The 25,834-nt window shown below is 45.7% G+C and overlaps 2 protein-coding genes across 3 annotated transcripts; both read left to right on the forward strand.

Annotated features, from left to right (window-relative positions):
- Nucleotides 1-1,160: 1,160 nt before the first annotated feature.
- rln3a (relaxin 3a) lies at nucleotides 1,161-2,255 on the forward strand (the record flags this gene model as incomplete). Its single annotated transcript, XM_080010145.1, has 2 exons — nucleotides 1,161-1,320; nucleotides 1,954-2,255. The coding sequence occupies 2 exons, from the start codon at nucleotides 1,161-1,163 to the stop codon at nucleotides 2,253-2,255; spliced, it is 462 nt and encodes a 153-aa protein (XP_079866271.1).
- An 11,423-nt stretch (nucleotides 2,256-13,678) lies between these two features.
- il12rb2l (interleukin 12 receptor, beta 2a, like) lies at nucleotides 13,679-24,074 on the forward strand. Of its 2 annotated transcripts, XM_080009840.1 has the most exons (15): nucleotides 13,679-13,878; nucleotides 14,949-15,041; nucleotides 16,719-16,869; nucleotides 17,110-17,255; nucleotides 18,085-18,227; nucleotides 19,183-19,330; nucleotides 20,076-20,152; nucleotides 20,260-20,497; nucleotides 20,972-21,166; nucleotides 21,389-21,493; nucleotides 21,650-21,784; nucleotides 22,430-22,597; nucleotides 22,737-22,812; nucleotides 22,950-23,028; nucleotides 23,227-24,074. In XM_080009840.1, the coding sequence occupies exons 2-15, from the start codon at nucleotides 14,969-14,971 to the stop codon at nucleotides 23,617-23,619; spliced, it is 2,127 nt and encodes a 708-aa protein (XP_079865966.1). In that variant the 5' UTR covers nucleotides 13,679-13,878; nucleotides 14,949-14,968; the 3' UTR covers nucleotides 23,620-24,074. The 2 variants fall into 2 exon arrangements, with proteins under 2 accessions (XP_079865966.1, XP_079865967.1); XM_080009841.1 differs by lacking the exon at nucleotides 21,389-21,493.
- The last annotated feature ends 1,760 nt before the right edge of the window (nucleotides 24,075-25,834 follow it).

A 25,834-nucleotide genomic window follows, 5' to 3' on the forward strand; every position in this document is an offset into this window, starting at 1 on the left:
ATGCAAAAAAAAAAGTATAAATACTCTGTTTCGCTTTGTCATTGTTCCCTTCACCTCCGCGGGTCACCACGCCAGAGCCCGGGGAACGGACGTTGCGCGAGAGGCACCACCTCAAATGCCACGTTGTTTGCTTGTTATCAACACATTACAAATGCATTATCCCCGACTGTCATCCCCAAAAGGAGTGACCTTCAACAGCGCGGATACACAGACGGGGCCGCGGCCTCGGCCTGACCGATACAGCCATTTCTATGTTATCTGGCTTCGGAAATGTCACTGTCTCCGTCGCCATCTCTCACCCCCCCCCCCCCCCGGCCCCCGACTTCTGGCGTCCGAGAGTCAATGGGAAGGGTGCTCGGGGGGTGAAAAGGGAATTGATACGTAGGTGGTGGAAGTGACGCCGGGTGGGGTCTGTATTCAGCCATGGAATATTAAAACTGTCAAACTGTGGTGTCAACGACGCCTCTGAGGCGTTGCTGTTTGTCAACCTTTAATCAGGCGTTCCAGAACGTCCGGCTCCGTGCCTAATTAGCTCTGAAAGGTTCACGCAATGAGGGACCCACAGGTCTTTTATAATTGCACCTCACTGTCTTGTATCTCACCGCTCTGACCTTTATATTACATGTCTTTCCTGCCGAATCTCTCCGTTTTAGACAGGGACCACACCTTTCATCCGGCCTCATAATGTCCATCCAGAACCATAAATTCATAATTATATTATCTATTATATTTAATATATCTATTATCTATTTATGTCTACATGGACCCAGGATAATGGTTGTACAGTACGTCTGGATTTTCATATGAAAAGCCCACTTCAAATTCCGTAACGAAATGCTTTGACATCAGCAGCGTTGAGTAATTATTCCACCTTTTGGTCCGGCTTTTGTCTCCAAAAAGGTCTCTGATGGTATCTCTCCCTCCATCCTCACTCTTTCAGGGATGGCCCGATGCGCGGTTTGCACGTATTCGTCACGGGGCGGCGAAGCCCTTTATAAACATCGCCAGGGTCACCACAAAAGTTAGATTGCTTCCAAACAGAGAGAGAGAGTCAAGCACAGCTCCACGTTCCAAAGAGAGAGGAAGAAGTGTTGTTATAATTATAAAGAGCGACGCTTTCCATCCTAACCATCGCACCAGCTTCATCTTCCGGGTGCGTCATGTGGAAGGCTCTGGGGATAGCTGTGTGTCTGCTGGCGGCCGGGCTCCACGCCATGGAGGGCCCGTCGTACGGAGTGAAGCTCTGCGGCCGCGAGTTCATCCGGGCGGTGATTTTCACCTGCGGAGGCTCGCGCTGGAGACGGTCCCCGAGGAGCGACGGTGAGACGTGTTCAAGCCGATCGAGTTTTGTGTCTCATCGTGTCACTGAGCCGCTCTCCTTCATCGTTTTCTGATTTGATCGAATGTCTGGGTCTCATTCACGTATCAGCAGATGGGGATTTGGTGATCTGTGTTGCCTTGCAGGTAATTGTCGCCCGTGAGTTTGTGTTGACCTCATCTCTTAATCTCACCCTTTCAAGGCGAGGTCGCGCTCTGTTCAGACAAGCAAGTTCATAACATTAGCAGTGAAAGTCTGTCACTGAAAGTCACATTTAAAGGCAAATACACCTTGATTTGTATAGTTTATTGTTTTCAAGTCACCTTGCATCTGAATTGAGCGGTCGCTGCATGATTGTACAGAGAACTAGAACTGTAATAAGTGATATGTCAAGGGACACACTTGAGCTGCAAAGGAAACAAATAGTTGTATGCAAATGGGATATATTTTATTCTACAATTTTCAGTTGTGAGCATTGAACAGTTGTTCATGAGGACTATGATTCATATTTGTATATTTATTTTCAATGAATCGCTCATACGGGGGCCACAGTTCTCCCTTTTGGTAAGACATGCAAATAATCACCGATAATAATAAAAACACTGCTACTTTCTACTCACTTGGCTGCTTCCCAGAGAGGCTTTCTGAAGACCCCTTCAGCCCCCACGATGAGGAGTCCTCGCTGGGATGGAGCCAGTTCGAGAGCCTCTTCCAGCAGACCGGCGACCTGGACCTCCACAGCCCGTCCAGGGAGGCTCCAGAGGGGGTGTTCAGCCGCTCCGCCCGCTCCGCCCGCTCCGCCCGCTCCCTGATCTCCGAGGAGATCCTGGAGGCCCTGCGCAAGGCCGACCGCAAGGGACGCGACGTGGTGGTGGGACTGTCCAACGCCTGCTGCAAGTGGGGCTGCAGCAAGAGCGAAATCAGCTCCCTCTGCTGATCCGGACACACACACACACACACACACACCCCCACACACACACACACACACACACACACACACCCCCACACACACACACACACACACCTTGTTGTCTCCTGTAGCTCCGATGCGCCTCCTGTTCCAGTGTCTGATGTTGGAAAACATGTGAAACATGTACTTCATCACAGGTGTTGGTGGACATTTGTATTTGTCTATTTATATTAAACGAAACAATCTTCAACCATTTTACTGTTTCCGATCTCAAAACAAACTGTTCTGTTCGCTCAATTTAACAAAAACATGATTCGCATGATCTGTTTCTGTATCTTCTATTTCTATTCTATTATCTTTTAACCTGATGCCACCCTCGCACGCTGGCGACTCCTTCACTGGTTATCTATCTATCCATCCGTCCGTCCGTCCGTCCCTCCCTCCCTCCCTCCCTCCCTCCCTCCCTCCCTCCGTCCGTCCGTCCGTCCGTCTGTCTGTCTGTCTGTCTATCTATCTATCTATCTATCTATCTATCTATCTATCTATCTGTCTGTCTGTCTGTCTGTCTGTCCATCTATCTATCTATCCGTCTGTCTATCTATCTATCTATCTGTCTATCTATCTATCTATCTATCTATCTATCTGTCTATCTATCTATCTATCTATCTATCTATCTATCTATCTGTCTATCTATCTATCTATCTATCTATCTATCTATCTATCTATCTGTATATCTATCTGTCTATCTATCTATCTATCTATCTATCTATCTATCTATCTATCTATCTATCTATCTGTCTATCTATCTATCTATCTATCTATCTATCTATCTATCTATCTATCTGTCTATCTATCTATCTATCTATCTATCTATCTATCTATCTATCTGTCTATCTATCTATCTATCTATCTATCTATCTATCTATCTATCTATCTATCTATTTATCTATCTATCTATCTATCTGTATATCTATCTGTCTATCTATCTATCTATCTGTCTATCTATCTATCTATCTATCTATCTATCTGTCTATCTATCTATCTATCTATCTATCTGTCTGTCTATCTATCTATCTATCTATCTATCTATCTATCTATCTATCTATCTATCTGTCTATCTATCTATCTATCTATCTATCTATCCATCTTCTTGTTCAGATTTATTTTGATTAGTCATTTGGTATTTTGCCCAAATAATCATGTTAAAGGGTTTTTCTATGCATGTCTTGACCACAACAAAAGAGCAGTTAAAGCCATTTTTTAATCCCACTTCCTCTTCCTCATACAGTCAACGTGTTGTTTAACTTGTGTTTATGATTCATAGGAGTCTGGATAGGCTGTAATGTGCTGCCTAATAAACCTAAAGTGAACTTTTTGCGAACCGTATTTTACTTTGTGTGTGTGTGCGTGTTGCATTGAAAGGTTGTGAGCATGCCTGAACCGGAAAAGCCTCTGTCCCTCAGTGGTTCGACTTTTGAAAACGAGAGGCAGTGGAAAGCGTGGGAGGTGGTGTGTACTGCACTTGTGGGAGGGGGTCAGGGGGATGAAGGCGCGGCGCAGCACAAGGCATGGAGCGGCGCCCCAGCCCGGTCCCACGCTGTTTTCCAGCGGTCGGCGCCGACCGCGGGGCCGCGCACACATCACACCCGATGAAAGACACTCGCGATGTCACAGGAAGTTGCAGTGTTGACCCGGGCCCACGGCGCCCCATCCTGCTGGCCCAAGGAAGTAAGGACTTTGCTCCACCTCCATTGTTGTCGAAAACGCCGCCGTCCTCTCACCTCAAGCACAAGCAGCAAGACCAAGAGAATATCACTCCTGTTTTATTTCGAGGCTAAAATTACAACTCAAGATTAAAGTGGAGGATTGAGATTGAAATTACAGTATTTTATTTTTGAGAATGTAAGAGTCCAAATGTTGAGGATTTTTCTTTAATTGATATATTAACAATAATATATTGATTTTAGAGAATAAAGACGAAATAATATACCTTCCTATCATTTAAATTATTTGAATACACTTTTTAGACAAACTGTGAAAGACTTTGACAAAGACTGTTGACATCTCGTCTTTAATCGAAAATAAACAAATAAAGACAATGAGGAATAAATACTTTTATTCAAGAATAAAGTTGTACCTGTTCTTCTCTTTATACTCAGAGTATCGGTATTTATATTTGAATATCGTGAGATTTCACTGGAAAAAAATCTCCTCCTCCTTCTCCTCCTTCTACTTTTTCTTCACCTTCTTCTCCTCCTCATTCGTCTTCTTCTCCTCCTCCTTTTCCTTCTTCTCTTTCTTCTCCTCCCCCTTCTCTTCTTCTTCTACCTCTTCTCATTCTCCTCCTACTCCTTCTTCTACTCCTTTTTTTTTCTTCTCCTTCTGCTTCTTCTCCTCATCCTCCTTCTTCTCTTTCTTGTTCCTCTCTTTCTTCTTCTCCTCCTCCTTCTCTTCCTTCTTCTTTTTGTTCTTCTTCTCCTTTTTCTTCTGATGATTCCTTCTTCCTCTTCTCCTACTCCTACTGATTCTCCTTCTCCTCCTTCTCATTCTTATTTTTCTTCTTCTCCTTTGTTGTCTTCTTCTCCTCTTTCGTCTTCTTCTCCTTCTCCCCCTTCTTCTTCTACTCCTCTTTCTTCTTCTCTTTTTTCTTCTCCTTCTCATTCTGCTTTTTCTCATACTCCCTATTTTTCTCATCACTCTTCTTCTTCTTCTTCTCCTTCTAATTCTTCTCATTCTCCTCCTACTCCTCCTTCTACTCCTTCTTCTTCTCATTCTTCTCCCCCTTCTTCTACTCCTTCTCTTACTCCTCATTCTTCTCTTTCTCCTTGTTGTTGTTGTTCTTCTTCTCTTTTTTCTTATCATTCTCCTTCTCCTTCTTCTTCTTCTCCTCCTTGTTATTCTCCTCCTTCTGCTTCTTGTTCTTCTCCTTTCCCTCCTTCTTGTTCTTCTTCTTCTCCTCCTCTGTGGGGGTCTCTGCCCACCGGTAAGGGTTTAGGGAGGGAAACCAATTCTTTCTGGCCGTGGTGCGCCAACATGGCGAGAGTTTTTACTGTCAACCTCACAATAAGGTACGCCGGCCACAAGTATATATAACAAATGATGATTATTGTTATAATAATGCACATGAGAATGATTCTCTTGGGCGCAGGAGGAATGGCGTTCCGCGACTGGGCTGCTGACGAGCCCGTGCGCAGAACTCCCTGCCTCGAGTCGGACCAATCAGCGCCACGTGGGCCGATTCAAGGCAGCTTGGCGAACGCGGGAAAGGGAACCATGCTGTCGTCCGCAGCCAGTGCTTGACCACGCCCCTTTGTCCGCCACATACCGCCACCGCCTGACCTAGGCCGGGGAGCCGTCCAGCCGACATCCCACTCCCCCACCCCCCGGAGCGGGAGAGAAAGTCAGCCACGACCATCTGTGCCGCTGGCCTATGGACCACCCGAAAGTTAAAGGGCTGGAGAGCCAGGTACCACCGGGTGATCCAGGCGTTTGTGTCCTTCATGCAGTGGAGCCACTGCAGCGGGGCGTGGTCCGAACAGAGGGTGAACGCTCGTCCCAGGAGGTAGTAGCGGAGGGAACTGACTGCCCACTTGATGGCTAAACACTCCTTCTCGACCGTGCTGTACTCCCGCTCTGAGAGCTTGGGGCTGAGGTACAATACCGGACGCTCGGCCCCCTAAACCTCCTGGGACAAGACTGTGTCCAGCCCTCTTTTCAATGCAGGTCTGCAGACAGAAAGGGAGAGAGAAGTTAGGGTTAAACAGCACTGGCTTCCCACAGAGAGCCAACTTTACACTCGCAAATATCTGCTGGCACTTCTCTGACCACTGGACCGGATCTGGAGCAGCCTTTTGAGTTAGGCCAGTCAAGGGGCTGGTTAGTTCTGAAAAGTTGGGGATAAACCTTCTTCTTGGTCTTGGATCTCGGCATGTTTGCCGGCCTTTGCCCAATTTGTACCCCAGATACGCTGCGTTGGCGGTGAGCCCAGCCCCGCCTCCAGGCCTCAAGCCCAGCGCCCACATGCTGCATATGCCGCTCCCAGGTGTCGCTGTGAATAAAAACGTCATCTGGGTAGGCCGTGGTGTATGCTAGATGTGGACGCAGGACGCGGTCCATGAGTCTCTGAAGGTGGCTGGGGCACTGAACAACCCGAACGGAAGTGTGCGAAAGTGGTATAAGCCAAACGGTGTGGAGAACGCAGATTTTTCTTTGGACACCTGAGACAAGGGAATCTGCCAGTATCCCTTGGTTAAATGCAGTGTCGTGAAAAAACAAGCTGTACCTAACCGGTCGAGAAGTTCATCGACCCGGGGCATCGGGTAGGCCTCGAACTTGGACACCGCGTTTACCCTTCGGAAGTCCACGCAGAACCGGACTGACCCATCGGGATTACCCACCAGCACGATAGGACTAGACCAGTCACTCGTGGACTCTTCTATTACGCCCATGTCCAGCATGGCTTCTAATTCCGCCTACACGATTTTGCATTTGTGTTCGGGCAGGCGATACGGCCGAGAGCACACCTTCACCCCCGGGGTTGTCTCCACATGGTGGTATATGAGGGACTTGAGGCCTGGCAGGGAGGAGAAAACATGAGAGAAGCGACGCTGAGTGCAGCTACAGCCGCCCTCTGGGACGGAGAGAGATGGTCACTCAACAGGGCCGCGGTACGATCGGCTGCTTTTTGAACCTCTGGCCCCAAGTCATCCCGCTCAATGACCCACGTAACCAGAGCCACGAACGCCCCATCCCTCCATTCTCTTAAGAGGTTTAGATGATAAATCTGTGTCACCCCCTGCCTGTCAGACCTCATAATCAACCTCACCAACCCGGCGTGTGACCACAAAAAGCCCTTGCCGCTTCTGGAGCAATTTAGAGCTGGACATAGGGAACAACACTAACACCGGGTGCAGATTGTCGGAGTCGATTCCCCCGGTCGTATAAGAGGTCTGACGTTTCTGGAACAAATTCTCCCGTGATAACGGCTGAATCAGTGCGTATAACTTTGCTCTCAGGTCCATAACTTACTGTATTTCATTCTTACTGGTGCTAGGACCTTCCTCCCAGTTTTCTTTGATTAGGTCTAGCACCCCCCGGGGTCTCCTGCCAAAGAGGAGTTCAAAGGGAGAAAATCCTGTGGAGTCCTGGGGAACCTCCCGCACAGCAAACAACAACGGCGCTCTTGGTGCAGCCGGACGGTTGACTGGCACTCAGGACAACATTTACGCACATCTGCGCAAATGCCCAGCCAATAGAAGCGGGCCATTATCCGCTGTGGTGTTTTCTCATGACCGAGGTGACCGGCGGCTCTTTGGCACCAACAACTGGGTTCTCCCCTCTCCTGTCTGAGTGTCATGGCTCACTTTGATATAACCTGTCCCTAATCACCGAAAAATACCGGTGAGGGAGCACGGCGTCTCGGCGCGTCAATACCCCGTCGATTTTAACTACCACCTCAAAGGCCCCGGGTAGAGTGTCGTCTCGTGACTGCTTAAGTGGGAAGCCGTCACGATGCGCCACGCAACACTCACATTTCCCTACCGGCCATGAATGCACTCCACCAGCCTCTCTCATCAACGCATCAAACCCTGGCCTCGCCCCGCCCCTCCCGGGTCCCTGCTCAGGCGCCACTTGTGGGCGTCTCTGCCCACCAGTATGGATTTAGGGATGGAGATGGAGTCTTTCTGGCTGTGGTGCGCCAACATGGCAGAGTTTTTATTGCCAACTTCACAATAAGTTACGCTGGCCACAAGTATATATAACAAATGATGATTATTCTCCTTCTTCTTCTCCTTCTTCTCATTCTCCTTCACCTCCTACTCCTCCTTCTTTTCCTTTTTCTTCTCCTTGCTCTTGTTCTTCTGCTTCTTTTTTTCCCCTCCGCCTCCTGTTTTTTCTTCTTCTCCTCCTCCTGTTTCTTCTTCTTCTCTTCCTCCTTGTTCTTCTGCTTCTTCTTGTTCTTCTGCTTCTTCTCCTCCTCCTGCTCCTTCTTCTTCTCCTTCTTCTTCTACTCATTATCCTTCTCCTCCTCATCCTGCTTCTTCTTATTCTCCTTCTCCTCCTTCTGCTTCTCCTTGTTCTTCTGCTTCTTGTTCTTCTGCTTCTTCTTCTCCTCCTCCTGCTTCTTCTTTTTATCCTCCTCCTCATTCTTCCCCTTGTCCTCCTTCTTCTTCGTCTTCTTCTCCTCCTCATCCTGCTTCTTCTCATCCTGTTTCTTCTCCTTCTTTCTCTTCCTCCTCCTTCTTCTCCTTCTGCTTCTCTTTGTTGTTCTTCTTCTCCTCCTTCTCATTCTTCTTCTTCTCTTCATTTTTCTTCTTCCCATTCTGCTTCTTCTTCTTGTTCTTCTTCTCCTCCTTCTTCATGTTCTTCTGCTTCTTCTTGTTCTTCTTCTCCTTCTTCTCCTCCTTCTCATTCTTCTCTTCCTTTTTCTCCTTCATCTTCTTGTTCTTCTCCTCATTCTTCCCCTTGTCCTCCTTCTTTTTATTCTTCTCCTCCTCCTCTTGCTGCTTATTCTTCTTCTCTTCTTCTTCTCCTCCTTATCCTTCTCATCCTGCTTCTTCTTCTCCTCCTTTTTGTTCTTCTACTTCTTCTTCTCCTTCTTCTCTTCCTTCTCCTCCTCCTTCTCATTCTCCTCTTAATTTTTCTCCTTTTTCTTCTTCTTCTCCTTCTCATTATTCTTCTTCTCCTCCTCCTCCTGCTTCTTTCTCTTCTTATCCTCCTCCTCCTTCTGCTTCTCCTTGTTCTTATTCTCCTCCTTCTTCTCCCCCTTCTTCTCCTTATCCTCCTCCTTCTTCTCTTCCTTTTTCTCCTTCTTCTCATTCTCCTCCATCTTCTAGTTCTTCTCATTCTTCCTCTCCTTCTTCTTCTCCTCCTTTTTCTCCCCTTTTCTTCTCATTCTGCTTCTTCTCATTCTTGTTCTTCTCATTTTCATTCTTCTTATCATTTACATTTACATTTAGTCATTTATCAGACGCTTTTATCCAAAGCGACTTACAAGGGAGAATAACATTCAAGCTACATTGCGACAGAGATTAGTGAAACAACAACATTCGTGTAACAATAAATACTGCAAGGTAGTGCTAAGTAATTGTAGGTTAGGACAGGAGGTACTCACTAAAGAGCTGGGTCTTCAAGTGCTTCTTAAAGACAGAGGGAGGTCCCCGCTCTGGTCATTTTTGGCTCGTTCCACCAACGTGGAACTACAAATGAGAATAGCCTGGATTGCCATGGCTGTATGGCCGGCAGAGCCAGGCGACTCTCATTGGACGAGCGCAGCACCCGGGGGGCAACATCTGCTCTTACAAGAGCATTTAAGTAGGTGGGAGCATTCCCAGCAATCACTCTGTAGACCAGCATAAGAGACTTGAACTTGATGCGGGCGGCTACAGGTAACCAAGCGGCTACAGGTAAACAGTGGAGCTCGATGAGCAGCGGAGTGACATGTGCCCTCTTTGGCTGGTTGAACACCAGTCGCGCCGCCGCATTCTGTATCATCTGTAGTGGCTTCACCGCGCAGGCCGGCAAGCCTGTTAAGAGGGCGTTGCAGTAGTCGAGACGGGACATCACCAAGGTTTGTACCAGCAGTTGAGTGGCATATTGGGTCAGGTACGGCCTGACTTTTCGGATGTTGAGTAGTGCGAAGCGGCAGGACCGGGAGACGGCGGCAACATGGTCCGAGAATGTCAGTTGGTCATCAATAATGACACCAAGATTCCTTGCAGCCTTGGTAGGAACAAGAGATAGAGAGTCGATTTTAATATCAATGTTGTTATAAATACCTTGTTTGGCCGGGAAGACCAGCAGTTCCGTTTTCGCCAGATTGAGTTGAAGATGATAATCCTTCATCCATGTGGATATGTCAGCGAGACAATCCGAGATCCGCGTCGAGACAGTGGGGTCGTCGGGCGGGAAGGACAGATAGAGTTGAGTATCATCCGCATAGCAGTGATATGAAAAGCCATGTGAGCGGATGATCGGGCCCAGTGAGGTGGTGTATATGGCAAAGAGGAGGGGTCCTAGCACCGAGCCTTGGGGAACCCCTGTGGTGAGGTTGTGAGGCACAGACAGCTGGCCTCGCCATGTCACACTGAACGAGCGCCCAGTGAGGTAAGATTCGAACCAGGAAAGTGCACTGCCCGTTATGCCCATACTTGAGAGTATGGACAGGAGTATGCTGTGATTGACAGTGTCAAATGCAGCTGATAAGTCAAGCAGAATGAGAACCGAGGATTTGGCAGCGGCTCTAGCAGTTTTTAAGGCCTCTGTCACAGACAACAGGGCTGTTTCGGTGGAGTGACCACTTTTGAAGCCAGATTGAAGTGTATCAAGAAGGTTGTTACTTGACAGGTACTCTGTAACCTGTCTAGAGACCGCCCTCTCTAAGGTATTGGAAAGGAATGGGAGGAGAGAGACCGGCCGATAGTTTTCTACTTGATTGGGATCGAGTGAGGGTTTTTTGAGCAGTGGTGCGACCCGAGCCGCTTTGAAAGCGGAAGGGAAAGTGCCGGAAGTTAGGGAAGAATTAATCATATGTGTGATTGCCGGGGTAATAGTCGGTGATATGGCTTGAAGGAGGTTAGATGGGATCGGATCTAGCGGACAGGTAGTAGGACGGCTACATGTAAGTAGTTTAGATACCTCACTTTCAGCGAGGGGGGTGAAACCAGGGAACGATGAGCCTAGGGCTGGAGGAGACAGGTTGTGAGTAAGTTGTTTAGTGAATTGGCTGCTGATGGCTGCCACTTTGTTAGTAAAAAAGGAGGCAAGGCAGTCAGCAGTGAAGTTAGTAGCTGGGGGAGGTGGTGGAGGGTAGAGCAGAGACTTGAAGTTGGCGAATAACTTACGTGTGTCTGTGGCACCGTTGATCCTATCGTTGAAGAAGGCCTTCTTGGCAGCAGTGATGCTGGAAGAGAAGGAGGACAGCAGTGTCTGGTAACTTGCAAAATCCTCAATTGTTTTGGATTTGTGCCATTTCGTCTCGGCTGCTCTGAGGTCAGTGCGCGTTGTCCGGAGGGTGTCAGTCAGCCAAGGGTGCGACTGGGTTGATCGAGCAGGTCTGGTGGATAGTGGACACAGGCTCCAGACATGAGCTCAAGGTGGAGCAGAGAGAGTCAGTGGCATCATTTACCTGCAGAGAGGAGAAAGTGCCGTGGGGTGGAAGAGAAGAGGAGAGCACAGAGGAGAAGTGGGTGGGAGATAGGTTGCGGAAATTGTGGCGGATAGTAACCATGGGTGGGGAGGTGGGGGGTTGTTTTGGTAGCTGGACATTGAAGTGGATGAAGAAGTGGTCAGAGAGATGAAGAGGAGTGACCCTTAGGTTGTCCGTGGTGCAGCTCCGAGCAAGAATGAGATCAAGCTCTTTGCCAGCCTTGTGAGTCGGTGGAGTCGGGATCTGTCTTAGGTCAAATGAGCGAACCAAAGACAGGAAGTCAGCCGAGCTCGCACTGTCCAAGTGGATGTTCATGTCTCCGAGGACGAGCATGGGACACTCATGCTCAGGAATTGATGACAGCAGGGTGTCAAGCTCATGTAGGAAGTCACCTAGTTGTCCTGGTGGACGGTAGATGACGACCACATAGGCTTTCACCGGAGCAGTCACCAAGACGGCGTGATATTCAAAGGAGGCAAAGTTGTTTAAAGGCAGCAGTGGATTAAATTTCCATGTGTTGGAAATTAGCAGGCCAGTCCCACCACCACGGCCAGATGGTCTGGATGTGTGGGAGAATGAGTAGTTAGTGGAGAGTGCAGCCGGGGTTGCGCTATCTTTCAGTTTAATCCATGTCTCAGTGAGAGCAAGGAGCTCCAAGGAGAGGTGGTTGGCATGACCAGAAATGAAGTCTGCCTTGTTAACTGCAGATCGACAATTCCACAAGCCAACAGAGAAGGAGGTCTTTGCAGAAGATGTTTGCTGCAGGGACCTGAGGTTACCCGGATTGCATCGGCGTATGGTATAACGAGGCTTTCTGGGTGACCTTGAAGTTGTGGGGATGCGGTAGTAGCACATTTTGTATGGAGTGAGAGAAAGAAGGCAGGTTTGCCTTGTTCGGTGTCCTTGCTTCGGTTGACGTGCAGAGGTAGACGTGCGTCTTCACATGAGAGCGACTACAAATGGGCCAACGCTTGAAGCTAACGCTTCAAGGGCAGGACCATAAATAGGTGATAGAATACAGCTGCTCATGTGATTAGGGTTGCACCTGGCTAAGAGCACGCCCACATAAGAGAGGACTTACCTGAATAGGGGGTGTGTCTGGAACACACTTATTCCCCTTCTCCTCCTCCTTCTTCTTCTTCTCCTCCTCCTCCTCCTGCATCTGCTTCTTCTTCTCCTCCTGTGTCTGCTTCTTCTTCTCCTCCTCCTGCCTCTTCTTCTTCTTCTCCTCCTGCTTCTTCTTCTTCTACTTCTCCTTCTCCTCCTCCTGCCTCTTCTTCTTCTCCTGCTTCTTCTACTCCTCCTTCTCCTCCTGCCTCTTCTTCTTCTCATCCTCCTCCTTCTCCTCCTCCTGCCTCTTCTTCTTCTCATCCTCCTCCTTCCCCTCTTCCTGCTTCTTCTTCATCTTCTTCTTCTCATCCTCCTCCTTCTCCTGCTTCTGCCTCTTCTTCTTCTCCTCCTGCTTCTTCTCATCCTCCTCCTTCTCCTCCTCTTCTTCTTCTCCTCCTGCTTCTTCTTCTTCTTCTACTCCTCCTTCTCCTCCTCCTGCCTCTTCTTCTTCATCATCTTCTTCTTCTCATCCTCCTCCTTCTCCTCCTCCTGCCTCTTCTTCTTCTTCATCTTCTTCTTCTTCTCATCCTCCTCCTTCTCCTCCTCCTGCCTCTTCTTCTTCTCCTCCTGCTTCTTCTTCTTCTACTTCTCCTCTTGCCTCTTCTTCTTCTTCTTCTTCTGCTTCTTCTCCTGCTTCTTCTTCTTCTTCTTCTTCTTCTTCTTCTTCTTCTTCTTCTCTGCCTCCTTCTTCTTCTGCCGCCTCCCGCCGCAGTGTTTCTCAAACGGTGGTACTCACACCCCTAGGGGTCCTTTGTGCTAACGCAGGGGATACTCCGAAAATGGGGAAAGAAAAGTGTTGCGTAACAAACTATTGTTTGAACATAGTGCTTGAAAAACACATAGGACGTGGATACAGTGCGTCATTAATGTTCATTCATTGTTGTTGTCCTGGTGCTAGTGAAGGAGCTCAGGTGAAAAGCGTTGTTAGAGGGAGCGCAACTCAAACCAGCTAGAGAACCACTGAGCCACCGTACGCAGCACAGCCCGCTCAGTCAAACCAGTACAAGAAAACTACACAATTACACCTATTTTCTATGAAACAATCCTGTGTTAATAAGCAAATAATTATCCCTCCCGAAACGCAACCACACTTCATGTGTTTGATTTATGTCATGACAATAAATGCGTCAGACGTTTCCGTGCGCCGGAAAAGGCGTGACGTCAGCCCTTGGGCGCAGACGTTGGGCGCTTGGGGAAGTCCGTTACTGCCGTGCAGCCCTTGAGCACTTTATACTCTACTCTTAACGCTTTAGCCTTTACATTTTATTTGTACACTTTACATTTGACATATGTAGACTTTTCTTTTTTTTTTTCAGCACTTCACATTTCACTTTGTTTTGGGTTGTCGCGACGCTGTTTTCCAGCTCAACCGTCACCACTCTGTGTTATGAGGTAAGATCAACTTGTGTGAAGCTGGACGATCGAGATGTGACGCGAGTGTCGATGTATGAAACAAAACAAAACAAAACAAAACAAAACAAAACAAAACGAAACGAAACAAAACATCCCGTACGTCAGAAACTATACGGTCATACCTCGGGTAAAACGTTACATTACGTAAGTGATGTAAAGGTACAATTCTGACGTGAAGTCGCTCAGTTGAATGGGAATAAAAGTCAAACTTTGAAGACTAAGCGTCAAAAAGCTTGAATTACTTATATGTGACATATGTGACCAGAGATACATTGAATATATATTTTTATACTTTGAAATATATTGAGATACACTGAGATATATTGAGATATATTGAGATATTTTTTGATGTATTTTGATATATTGAGATATTTTTTGATGTATTTTGATATATTGACATTTTTGTGTCTCGGGATTCGACCACACACAGGTTGTTTTTCTCCAGCGTTTGACATTGTACCAGAGACACGACATATGGATATTAAACGAATATCGTGACATGAGGTATTGATATTATAGATATTTTCTTGGATTTGTGCGATGTAGTTAAATGTTGTCGTCCGTCAGACCCGGCCCCAGTAAAGTAATGCAGGTTTCTGAGCTTCAGGCACTGTTCTAGTTGTCCCAATCAACGCTCATAACATCTACATGACTCATGATTTGTTCTCATATTTATTGTGTGTAAATATCTATGGGAGCTCCAGTGTCATTTCCCAAGACAGATGTTTTAATGGCAGTTTTTAGTGATTGGCTGAGGTTTACGCTTATTTCTCTCTTAAGTTCTTGCTTATTTTTCAGGCTTCTTGTGTATTCCACATCATATTTGTATATGTATGTGACAAATAATCTCTTGAACTTGATATTTGGACATTATGTTTTTTTTATTTACATGAGCATGACTAAGACTATATTTTGTGTGTGTGTGTGTGTGTGTGTGTGTGTGTGTGTGTGTGTGTGTGTGTGTGTGTGTGTGTGTGTGTGTGTGTGTGTGTGTGTGTGTGTGTGTGTGTGTGTGTGTGTGTGTGCGCGTGTGCGCGTGCATGTTCCAGGTGCTCAAGGCCTGGTGTCCATGGCCAGACTCGGCACTGGATGGCTTCTATCAGTCTTTCTGGTCAACCTGACAACCTGTTCAATTCAACCAGGTAATTTAATGACAGAACCAGGTGTCTGCATGTGCCTGTTGTGGTGAGGCTAGTAGGGCTGCGCCATTATGGCTAAAATGATAATCGCCATTATTCTTATTCGATATTGTGATCGCGATTATTTATCACAATGAATCATCCATTTTGGGGAACACAATTATTTTATGGCACTTTGTAAATCACCAGAAAACCGCCATCACAATAATAATGTATTTTATAAACCTAGAAATAAATAAACTCAAATGTACAAATCTTTGAATCAAAATAGGACTTTGTTCACATGAGTTCTGAAGTCTTCTTACAGCTTTATATTTATAAATTACATTTTACTCATAAAAGAATGCCACAACATGGTACCAAATAAAAATAATTAATACCAAACGAGAAGGTCAGTTAAATTACACCTTTCCTTATAATTTAACCTTTTAATTAAACACTTCAAATCAAAATAAATACTGTGCGACAATTATTTAAAGTTTCATATTTATTTAAGACTGATAATTCCTGGAACAGGCAGGTGTAAAGCAGTGACGTGAATGTGTAAATGGAGACTCCACTTCGCATCTCCACCCAAATAAAGATTGAGCATGTCTCTCAATGTGTCTAAACGCATGCAGATATGGTGGTATAGACATCTGCATTAATATGATAACACAGTGGAACGTAAATTCCACTACATGGTTGGTGAGATAAACCGTTCTTACTGGGAACAGTCTGATAGGAGAGTATCACTCACTCAACTCATCAGAGCTGATTGTCGTCTTGTCACCACGCTCCTGGTTTCATGATTTGCCCTTTAGGCAATAATACATGATGTGTGTTCATTAGAAAATAAGCAGTTGTAGTTTGGGTGTTTTTGGGTGGGTTCACGGTTCACGGCCTTCTTGTGCAGGTCTCAAGATAACTGAAGCATTACCATGACCGTGTCTTTGTATGAGACCCCTGAGAAGCATATCCGGGAGTAGAAAGGAGATTTCTGGATAGGAGGGCACGATATATGGTTTCAGCATCGTCATTACCGGGTGCACGTGCGCAGTACTCGCACGGCAGGATGTGCGACGTCAAGTACGGAAAATAAACACAAACACGTCATGCTACAACTTTTTTGCTGCCTGATGCAAAAGGAAAACTCGCAATGTTCTAATCTTCCAACCAAGTTGGAACCGATTCCAAATTTCCCAGAACCGTTGATTAGATAACACGCGTGCATTTAGATTCTGCTTATCGTTTCTTCACTTTTGCATATTTCAGTGACCTCCTCCTCGTTATGTGAACATAGTTTGTATGAACAAGCGGTTTTAAGAAGAAAGCATCAATGATTGCTTTTTTTTTCTCACAACAGCATGGTTCATGATTTTTTTAAATGTCCGGCAGACGATAAGCTAATCTCAATGGAAGGGGGTAGTCACATTCTGCAAAGTGCTGGTTTCCTGTTGGTTTCAGGGCTTTCTGGGTCACTGTGTTGCTGCTTCTCTGAAACTGTAACGTGTTTGGAGTTTCCAGAAATGAGCAATAGGCGTGTGCATGTGTACTGCCTCCTACTGTCAAGGTCTTGTGGCTACGACCAGCCCTCATGATGTTGGTCTTTCTCTCTCTCTCTCTGCCTGTCTGGCGCTCTTTTTCTCTCTCTCTGCCTGTGTGTCTCCTGTCTCCCTCTCTCTCTGCGCTTGGCTGCAGGTCGGCCAGTTCCCCCTTCTCCCCCACGCTGCTTCATGCCATATGATGACGACAGGGCTTTCAGCAAGGGCATCCACTGCTCCTGGGATCCGGGGCCCCAGTGGGAGACGCACAGCAGCTACACCCTGCACTGGGCGTCCGACCACAAGCGGTAACAGAACGCAGCCTGTGGCGTCGGTTGTCGCAGAAAAGAAAGCAAAGATCATCATGAACAGTATACGGTGGCAACTTTCACATTCACATGTCGTGTGCTGGTGGAACGTCCCCGCTGCACCGTTTTGAACCAGGAAGTGTGTTCATGAGGAAGTCATTTTATGTCACTGTTGACTACGTCTAGACATAATAGACTTAATTTCACTTCTCTACATATCCACTGCGTTCTGTTGGACAGAGGACACATGAAGGTGACTAATACCACTGGGTATATCGAGCGGCAAGATGTCTGCAGGCACTGTGAGATGGCAGTGTGGGTCCGAGCAGAGAGCGAGCGCGGCTCCTCCACCTCTGGCGTCACGTCCTTCAACACCGCAAACATCGGTGAGTCATTCCTGGACCACCAGTCGCTGCCTGCTGCTGTGTGTCTGCGCCACGCGGCGGTTGCTGGGTCGCTGTCGTTACTGCTCCCTTCCTTCTTCCTGTTCTTCTGCCTTTTTGAGTCGGCTTTGTGGGGCCCTCAAGATACTGGGGGGAAAAAAAACTCAGAAACCTTTGCACACGCGTCGGTCCCGGTGTGTTTGATATCCTAGGGGTCCCTTGCATGGGCGTGGCAAAACGGCCAGCAACACCCTCTTGAAAATTTCAAATCATCAAACCTATTCACTATTTTTTTTTTTCCACGAAAACTCATGAAATTCGGTTCACTTATGCAACATCACCAGAAAAAGAAAAAAATGATATTGCCGCCATGACACCGACACCCAACAGGAAGTCAGCTGTATTTGATCGAAGGTGCCATTTTAGTGACTTTTTGGTCATTTTCATGCTCATACTTTCGCAAACTCCTCCGAGGCGTTTTATCGGATCCACTTCAAACTTGGCGAGTGTCTACAAAAAACCTTCGCGACTGAAAGTTATTAAAAGATTTTGTTATCGTCACACGGTGTGGGCGTGGCAAAGCATTGACTTTTGAATTTTAAATTTTTTGTCCCTGTCTCGTCATTTTCATGCTCCGTACTTTGGCGGACTCCTTCGTGCCGATTTTTCGGGTCCCACCGACCCTTGCACTTTGAGGACCCGGTCATCGCCGCTTGCAGCTTTCATTTTGTTTGTTTTTTGAAGTGGGATATAGTCCCTGAGTGGTTTTAAGCCTGTTCTAAATACTAGTCTGTCCATCTATCTATCTGTCTGTCTCCCTCCCTCCCTCCAGTGAAACCGGCGTATCCCATCATTGATAGCCACAGTCAGGATCCCCTGGAGATCTACTGGAGCTCGCGCTGTGATCTGCTGAGCCGCTCCGAGGGCAAATGTGAAGTCCGACATCGGGCGGAACCAGAGCGAGTCTGGTCGGAGGTGAGAGATGAGTTCCATCTCAGTCATTCATTCGTTCATTCAAGTTGATGTATGAATTTTATTTCTTTATGCTTCTTGTAAAATATGCCTGAAATGTATGACTATTTATTTCTACTAACAAGTACTGTGTGTGGTTCATGCTCAATCAATCATTCACTGATTGCTAAAAAGGCTGCTTGACAACAAAAGACTGGTGGACTTTCACGCCGAATTGAATGTCCTAGATCACTGGATCCCAAATTTTAACAGTCCGGTGCCCCGTCACACCGTTAACCTCCGGCTGTGTGCCCCCTCTAGCACCAGGGTCAGCGCCCCTTTGTTTGGAGATCATATGAAGACGTCCGGATATGGTGTGAGGCAGTTATCTCCATGTTAAGAGTTTGCGCGAAGTCTGGCAGACGACGCTTTTTACCGAGTGAATCGTCAGGAATCTCAAAAAAGGGTCGAAACTTTCATCACCGGCGGAAGTTTCGCTCTACAAACATCCAGCCGCTGCAATCACAGGGAGAAATACCCACTCCGCACAATTTTTCATTTGCCAGTTGATGGGAAAATTGTGTTATTTAAAAAGTATATAATTTAAATTTTTTTTACAAAAATGTGTCCCGGGTCGTGGGTTACAGAGACCAACAGAGCTTTGGTCTGTTTGAAAATGTAAATCACATTTATTTTCCGCTGTACTCCCGACGCCACCACCCATACCCCAAGGGGTGCGCACACCCCAGTTTGAAACAGCTTTCCTATATGAGAAAGATGAGATGAGTAAAAATGTGTCTGATTTGTATAAGTCATTGGTTAACTGAGAAATCTCAAGCCAAAATACGTTGGTGCCGGAAAAGATTGACCACATTCTAAACCACAGTGTTCATTCTCCAACGGTTCCTCCTGTATGAGCTATGAGCTGGGATGTTTCCGCCTTGAGCCTCGTTGATTTTCCTTTTCCTATGTTATCCAGGAAGAGGAGGGCTTCCAGGGCGTGTATCCCCTGGAAACCGTCTGTCCGTTCACCGTGTACCAGTTCCAGGTGCGGTGCTGCTGTGCGGAGCCCCCGAGTCTGATGAGCGACTGGACTCCCGTCTACAGGGTGGAGAGTGAAGCCGCAGGTGACGCCTCCGTCACAACCACGTCTTAACGTGCTGCAGTGCTCCAAAGGGCGAAGCGATGAATGAGCTCTTTATTTGGGGGAGGCAGAGTATCAAAAAAAAGTGAAAGAGGGTCCAAGTCCGTCATCTGTTAAATGAATGCCTTCATTGTGATGGCTGTCTCATCATGAAATTCTCTGAAACGGGGGCATGTTCCACAGATGCTGATGAATAAGGATGCGTCGTCTTCTAGATGTTATGGAAGAACTGTTCTGAGGGCAAAAACAGCTTTTTTCAATATACAGTAGTAGAGAAATAAAGCTGACTCACTGAGTTCTTCTTACTCCCAGACTCAAACTATATATAATACTGATGTTTTAGTGAGTATTCTACATGAATACATACATGCAATTCGTATATATATTTTTGAGTTTTCTAACAACAAATAACACTATTAGTCCCAGGAGGTAAATTCAGGAGGAAAAAGCGCGCGCTGCCACGGATCTAAATATACTGTAGTTATACTGTTGTTACTGATAGCAATGCAGAACATACAGTATATATGTATATAAATATTTCATGAATGTGAAATAATGTATGGTTATATTTAACATGTGCTTTATTTTATCTATTTTTACTGTATTACATATGAAACTAAGTTGTTCTATCACTTGTAACATGACACAGGAAGTGCTCTGTCCATCTATTTTGCATGCTGTTATTTGACATGTTTTCTCTCCCGCTTTTCCTCTTCCCTGACGTCCAGCTCCCGTCGGGATGATGGACGTGTGGAAGGACTGTGAAACCTCCCCCAAAAATACCGGATGTGTCCTGATGTGGAAGGTCCAGTCGCGCAAATCTACAAACCCCGATAAATACTGGTGACGTGCCGCTTACGCCGGCTCAAATTGAAACGCCGCACGACATCCTGACACTCCCGCCTCCAACAGAAGCTGTCCAGACCTCAGGCCCGGGGCCATATTTCGGGATACGTGGTGGAGCTGTTTTACCCTGACGTGGAGAGCGTGCTAGTTGACGTGCCCGCCGCCGAGCCAGGCGCACGGCTGGTGTGCGACGGCACGCGGTGCTCCCTCAACGTCTCCACGCTGGGCGCCACGGCCGCCAACGTGACGGCCGTCAGCGTGCACGGTGCCACCACGCCGGCTGCTTTACCTCTGACCCCGCCCGGTAAAATTAAGCTCTCTGCGGTTCATATTATGTGTGACTGACTTTATACTGTATGTCTCGGGTCAAACGCTCCACTTGAGCCCTGGCTGCCGCCAACAAAAAGGAAAAAAGCTGTTGTTCGCATCATTTAACGTGTTAATTTCTGATGACATTTGTGTTGAAATGATATGAGGACGTTTTTGTTTTTTTGATTACCTTTTTATTGAAGGTTTAACAACAGATCAACAAACAAGAACATAATAAATGAACAGTCACAGACCTGTGTCACACAACTAACATTAATGTCACAGCGAAAATAATCATTTGTAAATGAATTCTTTGGGAAAGCCCAGAAAGTGTGATATTTCTATCCTCGAAACATGATACCGCTGTAAACGTGTGCTTGTGTACCCTGGTTCTTCAGTATTGGTTTGACCTTCTTCCTTCCCTCTGTGGCTTGTAGATTGGTCATGCGTCCGTCGTTCTCCTCCTCAGGTACGGAGAGCGCAGGTGGAGGCCTCCGCCTCAGAATGGATTCACAGCGTCTCTCCGCGTCCTGGGATGGGCCGTCCTCACACAGCGACGACGTGAGGGACTACCTGGTGCAGTACAAGCAGGCGGGGCTTCCTCCCACGCACGGGTTCGACTGGATCAGGCTGGGCCGGAACCAGACGTCGGGAAGCCTGACGGGTGTGTGTGTGTTTTTGCGTGTGTGTGTCCGCGCGCTTCATATTCAGGAAGGTGAAATGAGACGACCCAAATAGAAGTATTTTGATCTGCTTTTGAGGCAGCCTGCGGAGCAGCTTTTATCTCATACCTCTGTTTTAACTTTACCTTCTTTGTTTCTTGTGTGACGGTATACTTTGATTGTGATTTACATTTGATTCTTATTATGTTTGTCTCCATCTACAGGTCAGTTTAAAAATTACACAGCTTACCAGGTGTCAGTGTTTACGGTCACACAACAGGGGCGCAGCCGACTCCTCTCGTCCGCCGTCGGATACGCCTTTCAAGGAAGTGAGAATTGAGACTTTGCTGCTTCATCCTGAGGGCCGCGCCAGATCATTCCAAAAAGCTGTATTTCTCCGGCTTGATCAAATGACAATGTGATATCTTTCGTTTCACTCGTCGAAACCAACGTGCATTTATTTCCCTCTCCATCCGTTTTTCCAGCCCCGTCCAAAGTGCAGTTGTTTAGTGTGGCGACCATCAAGTACACCAGTGTGACGCTGTCCTGGCTTCCTACTCCTCTGCCCCAGCAGAGAGGAGTGGTTCTGTTCTATCTAATAGGAGTGGACGGCCCAAATGGTAGTGTGTGTGTGTGTGTGTGTGTGTGTGTGTGTGTGTGTGTGTGTGTGTGTGTGTGTGTGTGTGTGTGTGTGTGTGTGTGTGTGTGTGTGTGTGTGTGTGTGTGTGTGTGTGTGTGTGCGCGTGTGCGTGTGCGTGCGTGCGTGCGTGCGTGCGTGGCGGTTCAGCTTGTTCCATCTTCCTTAAATCATCCCCAGGTAGAATCGGATGTATTGTCCCACTGAACAAGATCTGAGTATTTAAAATATTTTCACTTTATTATACCTGACTGAAGGAAAACTGAAAGTTACTACAATTGTCCCAAGACAGGCAAATATAAAAGTTAAGTTTTATTCATTTATTTACAAATTTTTAAATGTGTCTTCAAAGTTAGGACTTCATTTATAACTTTTATTTAATTATTTTTATTAAATGATCTTTTTAAGGTTAAGAATATATATATATATATATATATTATATAATATAATTTTTTTTTTTTTTTTTATGTGTATATTTGAAGCTCAGACTGAGCTCATAGAAAAGGTCGGGCATCAAAGAAAGAGACGAAGGCACAAAAACAAAGACATTTCAAATCCAAGTGAAAAAATCAGATTTGATCCTAAGGACGTGAGCTGCTCCGCTTTGACCCTCCCTCCCTCCGTCCAGTCCACAGCGTCTTCAATGTGAGCGGCCCCCGCGACCAGGAGCCCGGGACCCTCCTGCTGGAGCAGCTCCGCCCCGGCCAGAACTACGAGGCGTGGATCAGGGCTGTGACGGAGGCTGGGCCCGGACCCAGCACCACCACCCAGTTCAAAACAGCCAACCACGACCAAGGTGCTGTCCAGCTGTACGACTTCACGAGAGGAGGAAGTTGTGGTGTTAATGTCAGCGTGTCATTTGTTTATTTTTTTTTTAATTCACACGTCAGTGATGAGGCTGTAGCGTGGTGTTCCTGTTTCCCTTCCTCACGCAGGTCCCTGGTTCCTCCTCCTGTTTCCTTTGACTGTGCTGATTCTCGCAGTCACCATGTGCCTTGTGAAATCCAACTGGTAAGAGACCTTCTTCCCTCAAATCACTTCCATGCATTTGTTTTTCTAGTTCCTTTCTTATTGGTCATCAACGTTGTTGATGTTTGAAAGAGTGATCTCTGTTTTGTTTTTTCTTACGTTGAAATACATCTCTGTAGGATAAAAAAGGAAAGCTTTTGCTTAGAGAAAGTGCCGGACCCTGGCAACAGCAACGTCTTCCAACAAATAAAGGACCAGGTGAGATACTGTGCTGACACTCCATCTTGGAGCCTCCTACATCTCATCTAGAAATGACAATTCTACATTTGTTAAACCTTTATAAAAGAATAATAATCATATATAATTGTATTGTTTTAGACCCTCACCCTGATCCCCATGGATCTACCATCCTCAACAAAGGGCCAACCCTTAATCCAGTTTTTGCTTTTTCTGCAGCTCAACGACTCCTGGAACTGGAACTTTTCTCCCGTAGCAGAGGCCAGTCCTAAAATATCCACGTTGGAGGTGGTGCCCATCATACCCAAGGTGCTCAGGTCCTGCTCGCTAAAAGCCTCCGGTCCCGACCAGCTGATGGAAGGACTGATGAGGAACAAGCGGCCGCAGAAGGGAGCTGGGAGCTGGAAGGGAGACGCCGTCTCTGTGGAGGACTGGGAGGGGACGGAGTTCAGGAATGGATTCCGAACAGAGGACTACAGCAATATGGTCGACTCGGATGGAGAAGGGGACGTGGAGGTGGATGTTTCGTCGGACTCGTCAGGGGGAGGCATTAGTTGTTCGGGTTATGAAAAGCACTTCATGCCCACTGCCCAGGAGGTGCTGTGGATCTGACGCTTTTTACAAGAGTTTGGTTTTAACATTTTTTGGTTTTTCCATCAACTTGCCCAAAATTTTGGGTCTGGGTGCGATGGTTGACGGCAGCTCTAGATTCCTGCATAATGGTCTCAGGAATACCATGATCATTATTTTGCCTTACTTCTGAGAAGTACACAGGGAAGGGCAAATCTAACAGCACATTAAAGTTTGCTTTGGTTTAAACTTAGTAACACTGCCATCACTGAACAAACGTTTTCTATGCAAAGAATGTGTTTTTGTAAATAATTTATTGCAAATCACTGTTCTACATGTTATAATAGAATATAACATAAGACCATAATCCCTGCGGGAAATTCTGGAAAATGAAGGAAGTCTGTAGAAATTCAGGAATGATGTAGTTTATGGTGGAATGTTTCATTGTTATGTACTGTACTGTGTGTCTGGATGAATAAAGAATCAGAATCACAATAGTCTTTATTGCCAAGTTAGTTTACACGAACAAGGAATTTGTCTTGTTGTTCGGTGCAAACATGAAACATAAATGTAAAACAATGAGTAAAATATTGGTGAAATACATAAGCATATGTAAACTAAGGCTGTTTTTTTGTTTTTTGTTTTTTTTTATAAAGATGAACAGTTTGTGCAGGAATGTGCAAATGCTCAGTATAAATATAATGCAACACTTTTCAGTAAAGAATTGCTTCCTTGTTGCTATTGCTGGTTTTATAGGTCTATAAATATTGGTTTGTTGTATTTGGTAAACAAATTATTTAATTTCATAAAAATAGTAATAAAAATAGAAAACAGCTAAACTAAAGAAGTGCGAGGGCTCTAAAGTGAAAAGTGTCATGAATATGAGGAGAAATGATTCAGTTTGAGAAACTGAAACACGATGGAGGAGCCTAGTCTCAGTTTGGGGGGGGGGGGGGGGTGCACCGTTTCACACTAAGTGGGTGATATCCTGTGTTTGTTGAATTGAATATAATCTAATTTCTCTGCTTGGATGCGTGTCAGTCGACTGTAACCTGACAATTTTTACTTTTCCTTCAAAGAAAGTCATGAACACATCAGAAGGAGGAGTGTAAACAAACCTTTGGTGCAGTTCTTGATGAAGTTCTTTCCAATGATAATGTCAAATATGATCTATAACAAAAAACATAACCACATAATATATATATATTTGTATATATATATATATATATACATATATATTTAAATCTATATATACTGTATATACATGCAGCATGTATATGTATACAGTGTTGTGTATATACATACTATATATATGTATATATACTGTATATATGTATACAGTATGTATACATATATAAACAGTATCTATATCAGATAAGAGATAAGATAAACCTTTATTAGTCACACAACGGAGAAATTTACATCGTTCTAGCAGAAAATAAAGAGCACATCAAGTACACACTATAAACAATATAAAATATATAGAAACATACAAATCAAAAAATCACCATAAATAGGAACCAGATAGTACTAAGTGTATTGCACATATCTTGACACATTGCACATCAGGGATTGCACTTTTTTTTAAATATAACAATTGTAAAATATTAAATATTAAATTAAATATATACTGTTTATACAAACTGTATATATATATATATATATACTGTATATATATATACAGTATGTACAGATATATAAACAGTATCTATATACTGTTTATATACATATATACTATGCTTGTATATTGTTTTTTATGTATATATATATATATTTTGATATTGTATGTATTGTATTCTAAAGTCTCCTATCTATATAAGTATAATTAAAATATAATATTTACAACATGTATGTGGTGTATGATATACTGTATGTACAGTCCTAAACAGTCATTTTGATGGACAGTACGCGCTAAGTGTGAACTGCGCCTTTAAGACGCCGCCAGCGTGAGCACGTTGTTACGTACGACGTACGTACGTCGACGGAAGCCGGGACAGACCAATAGTACCGTCGGCGTGCCCCCGTATAATCCAGTAAAGCGTATGGCGTGTTCCTTTCAACCGGTGGCGAGGATCCGCGAAGCAGCACCCGAAGCAGCGACGGCCCGTCGGCGGAGCATCGACCACACAAACCCCCCGTACGGGAAGTCTTCCATGTTGGACGTTGTCGCTGTGTGATTAGAAAACAAGGTTCGTTTAGCAGCAGGAGGAGCGAGCGGCCATTTCGCCGTCTGATCGAATCGACCGACCGAAAAAAA

Source organism: Zeus faber (assembly GCF_960531495.2).
Source record: "Zeus faber genome assembly, chromosome: 11".
In the NCBI taxonomy this organism is placed as follows: domain Eukaryota; kingdom Metazoa; phylum Chordata; class Actinopteri; order Zeiformes; family Zeidae; genus Zeus; species Zeus faber.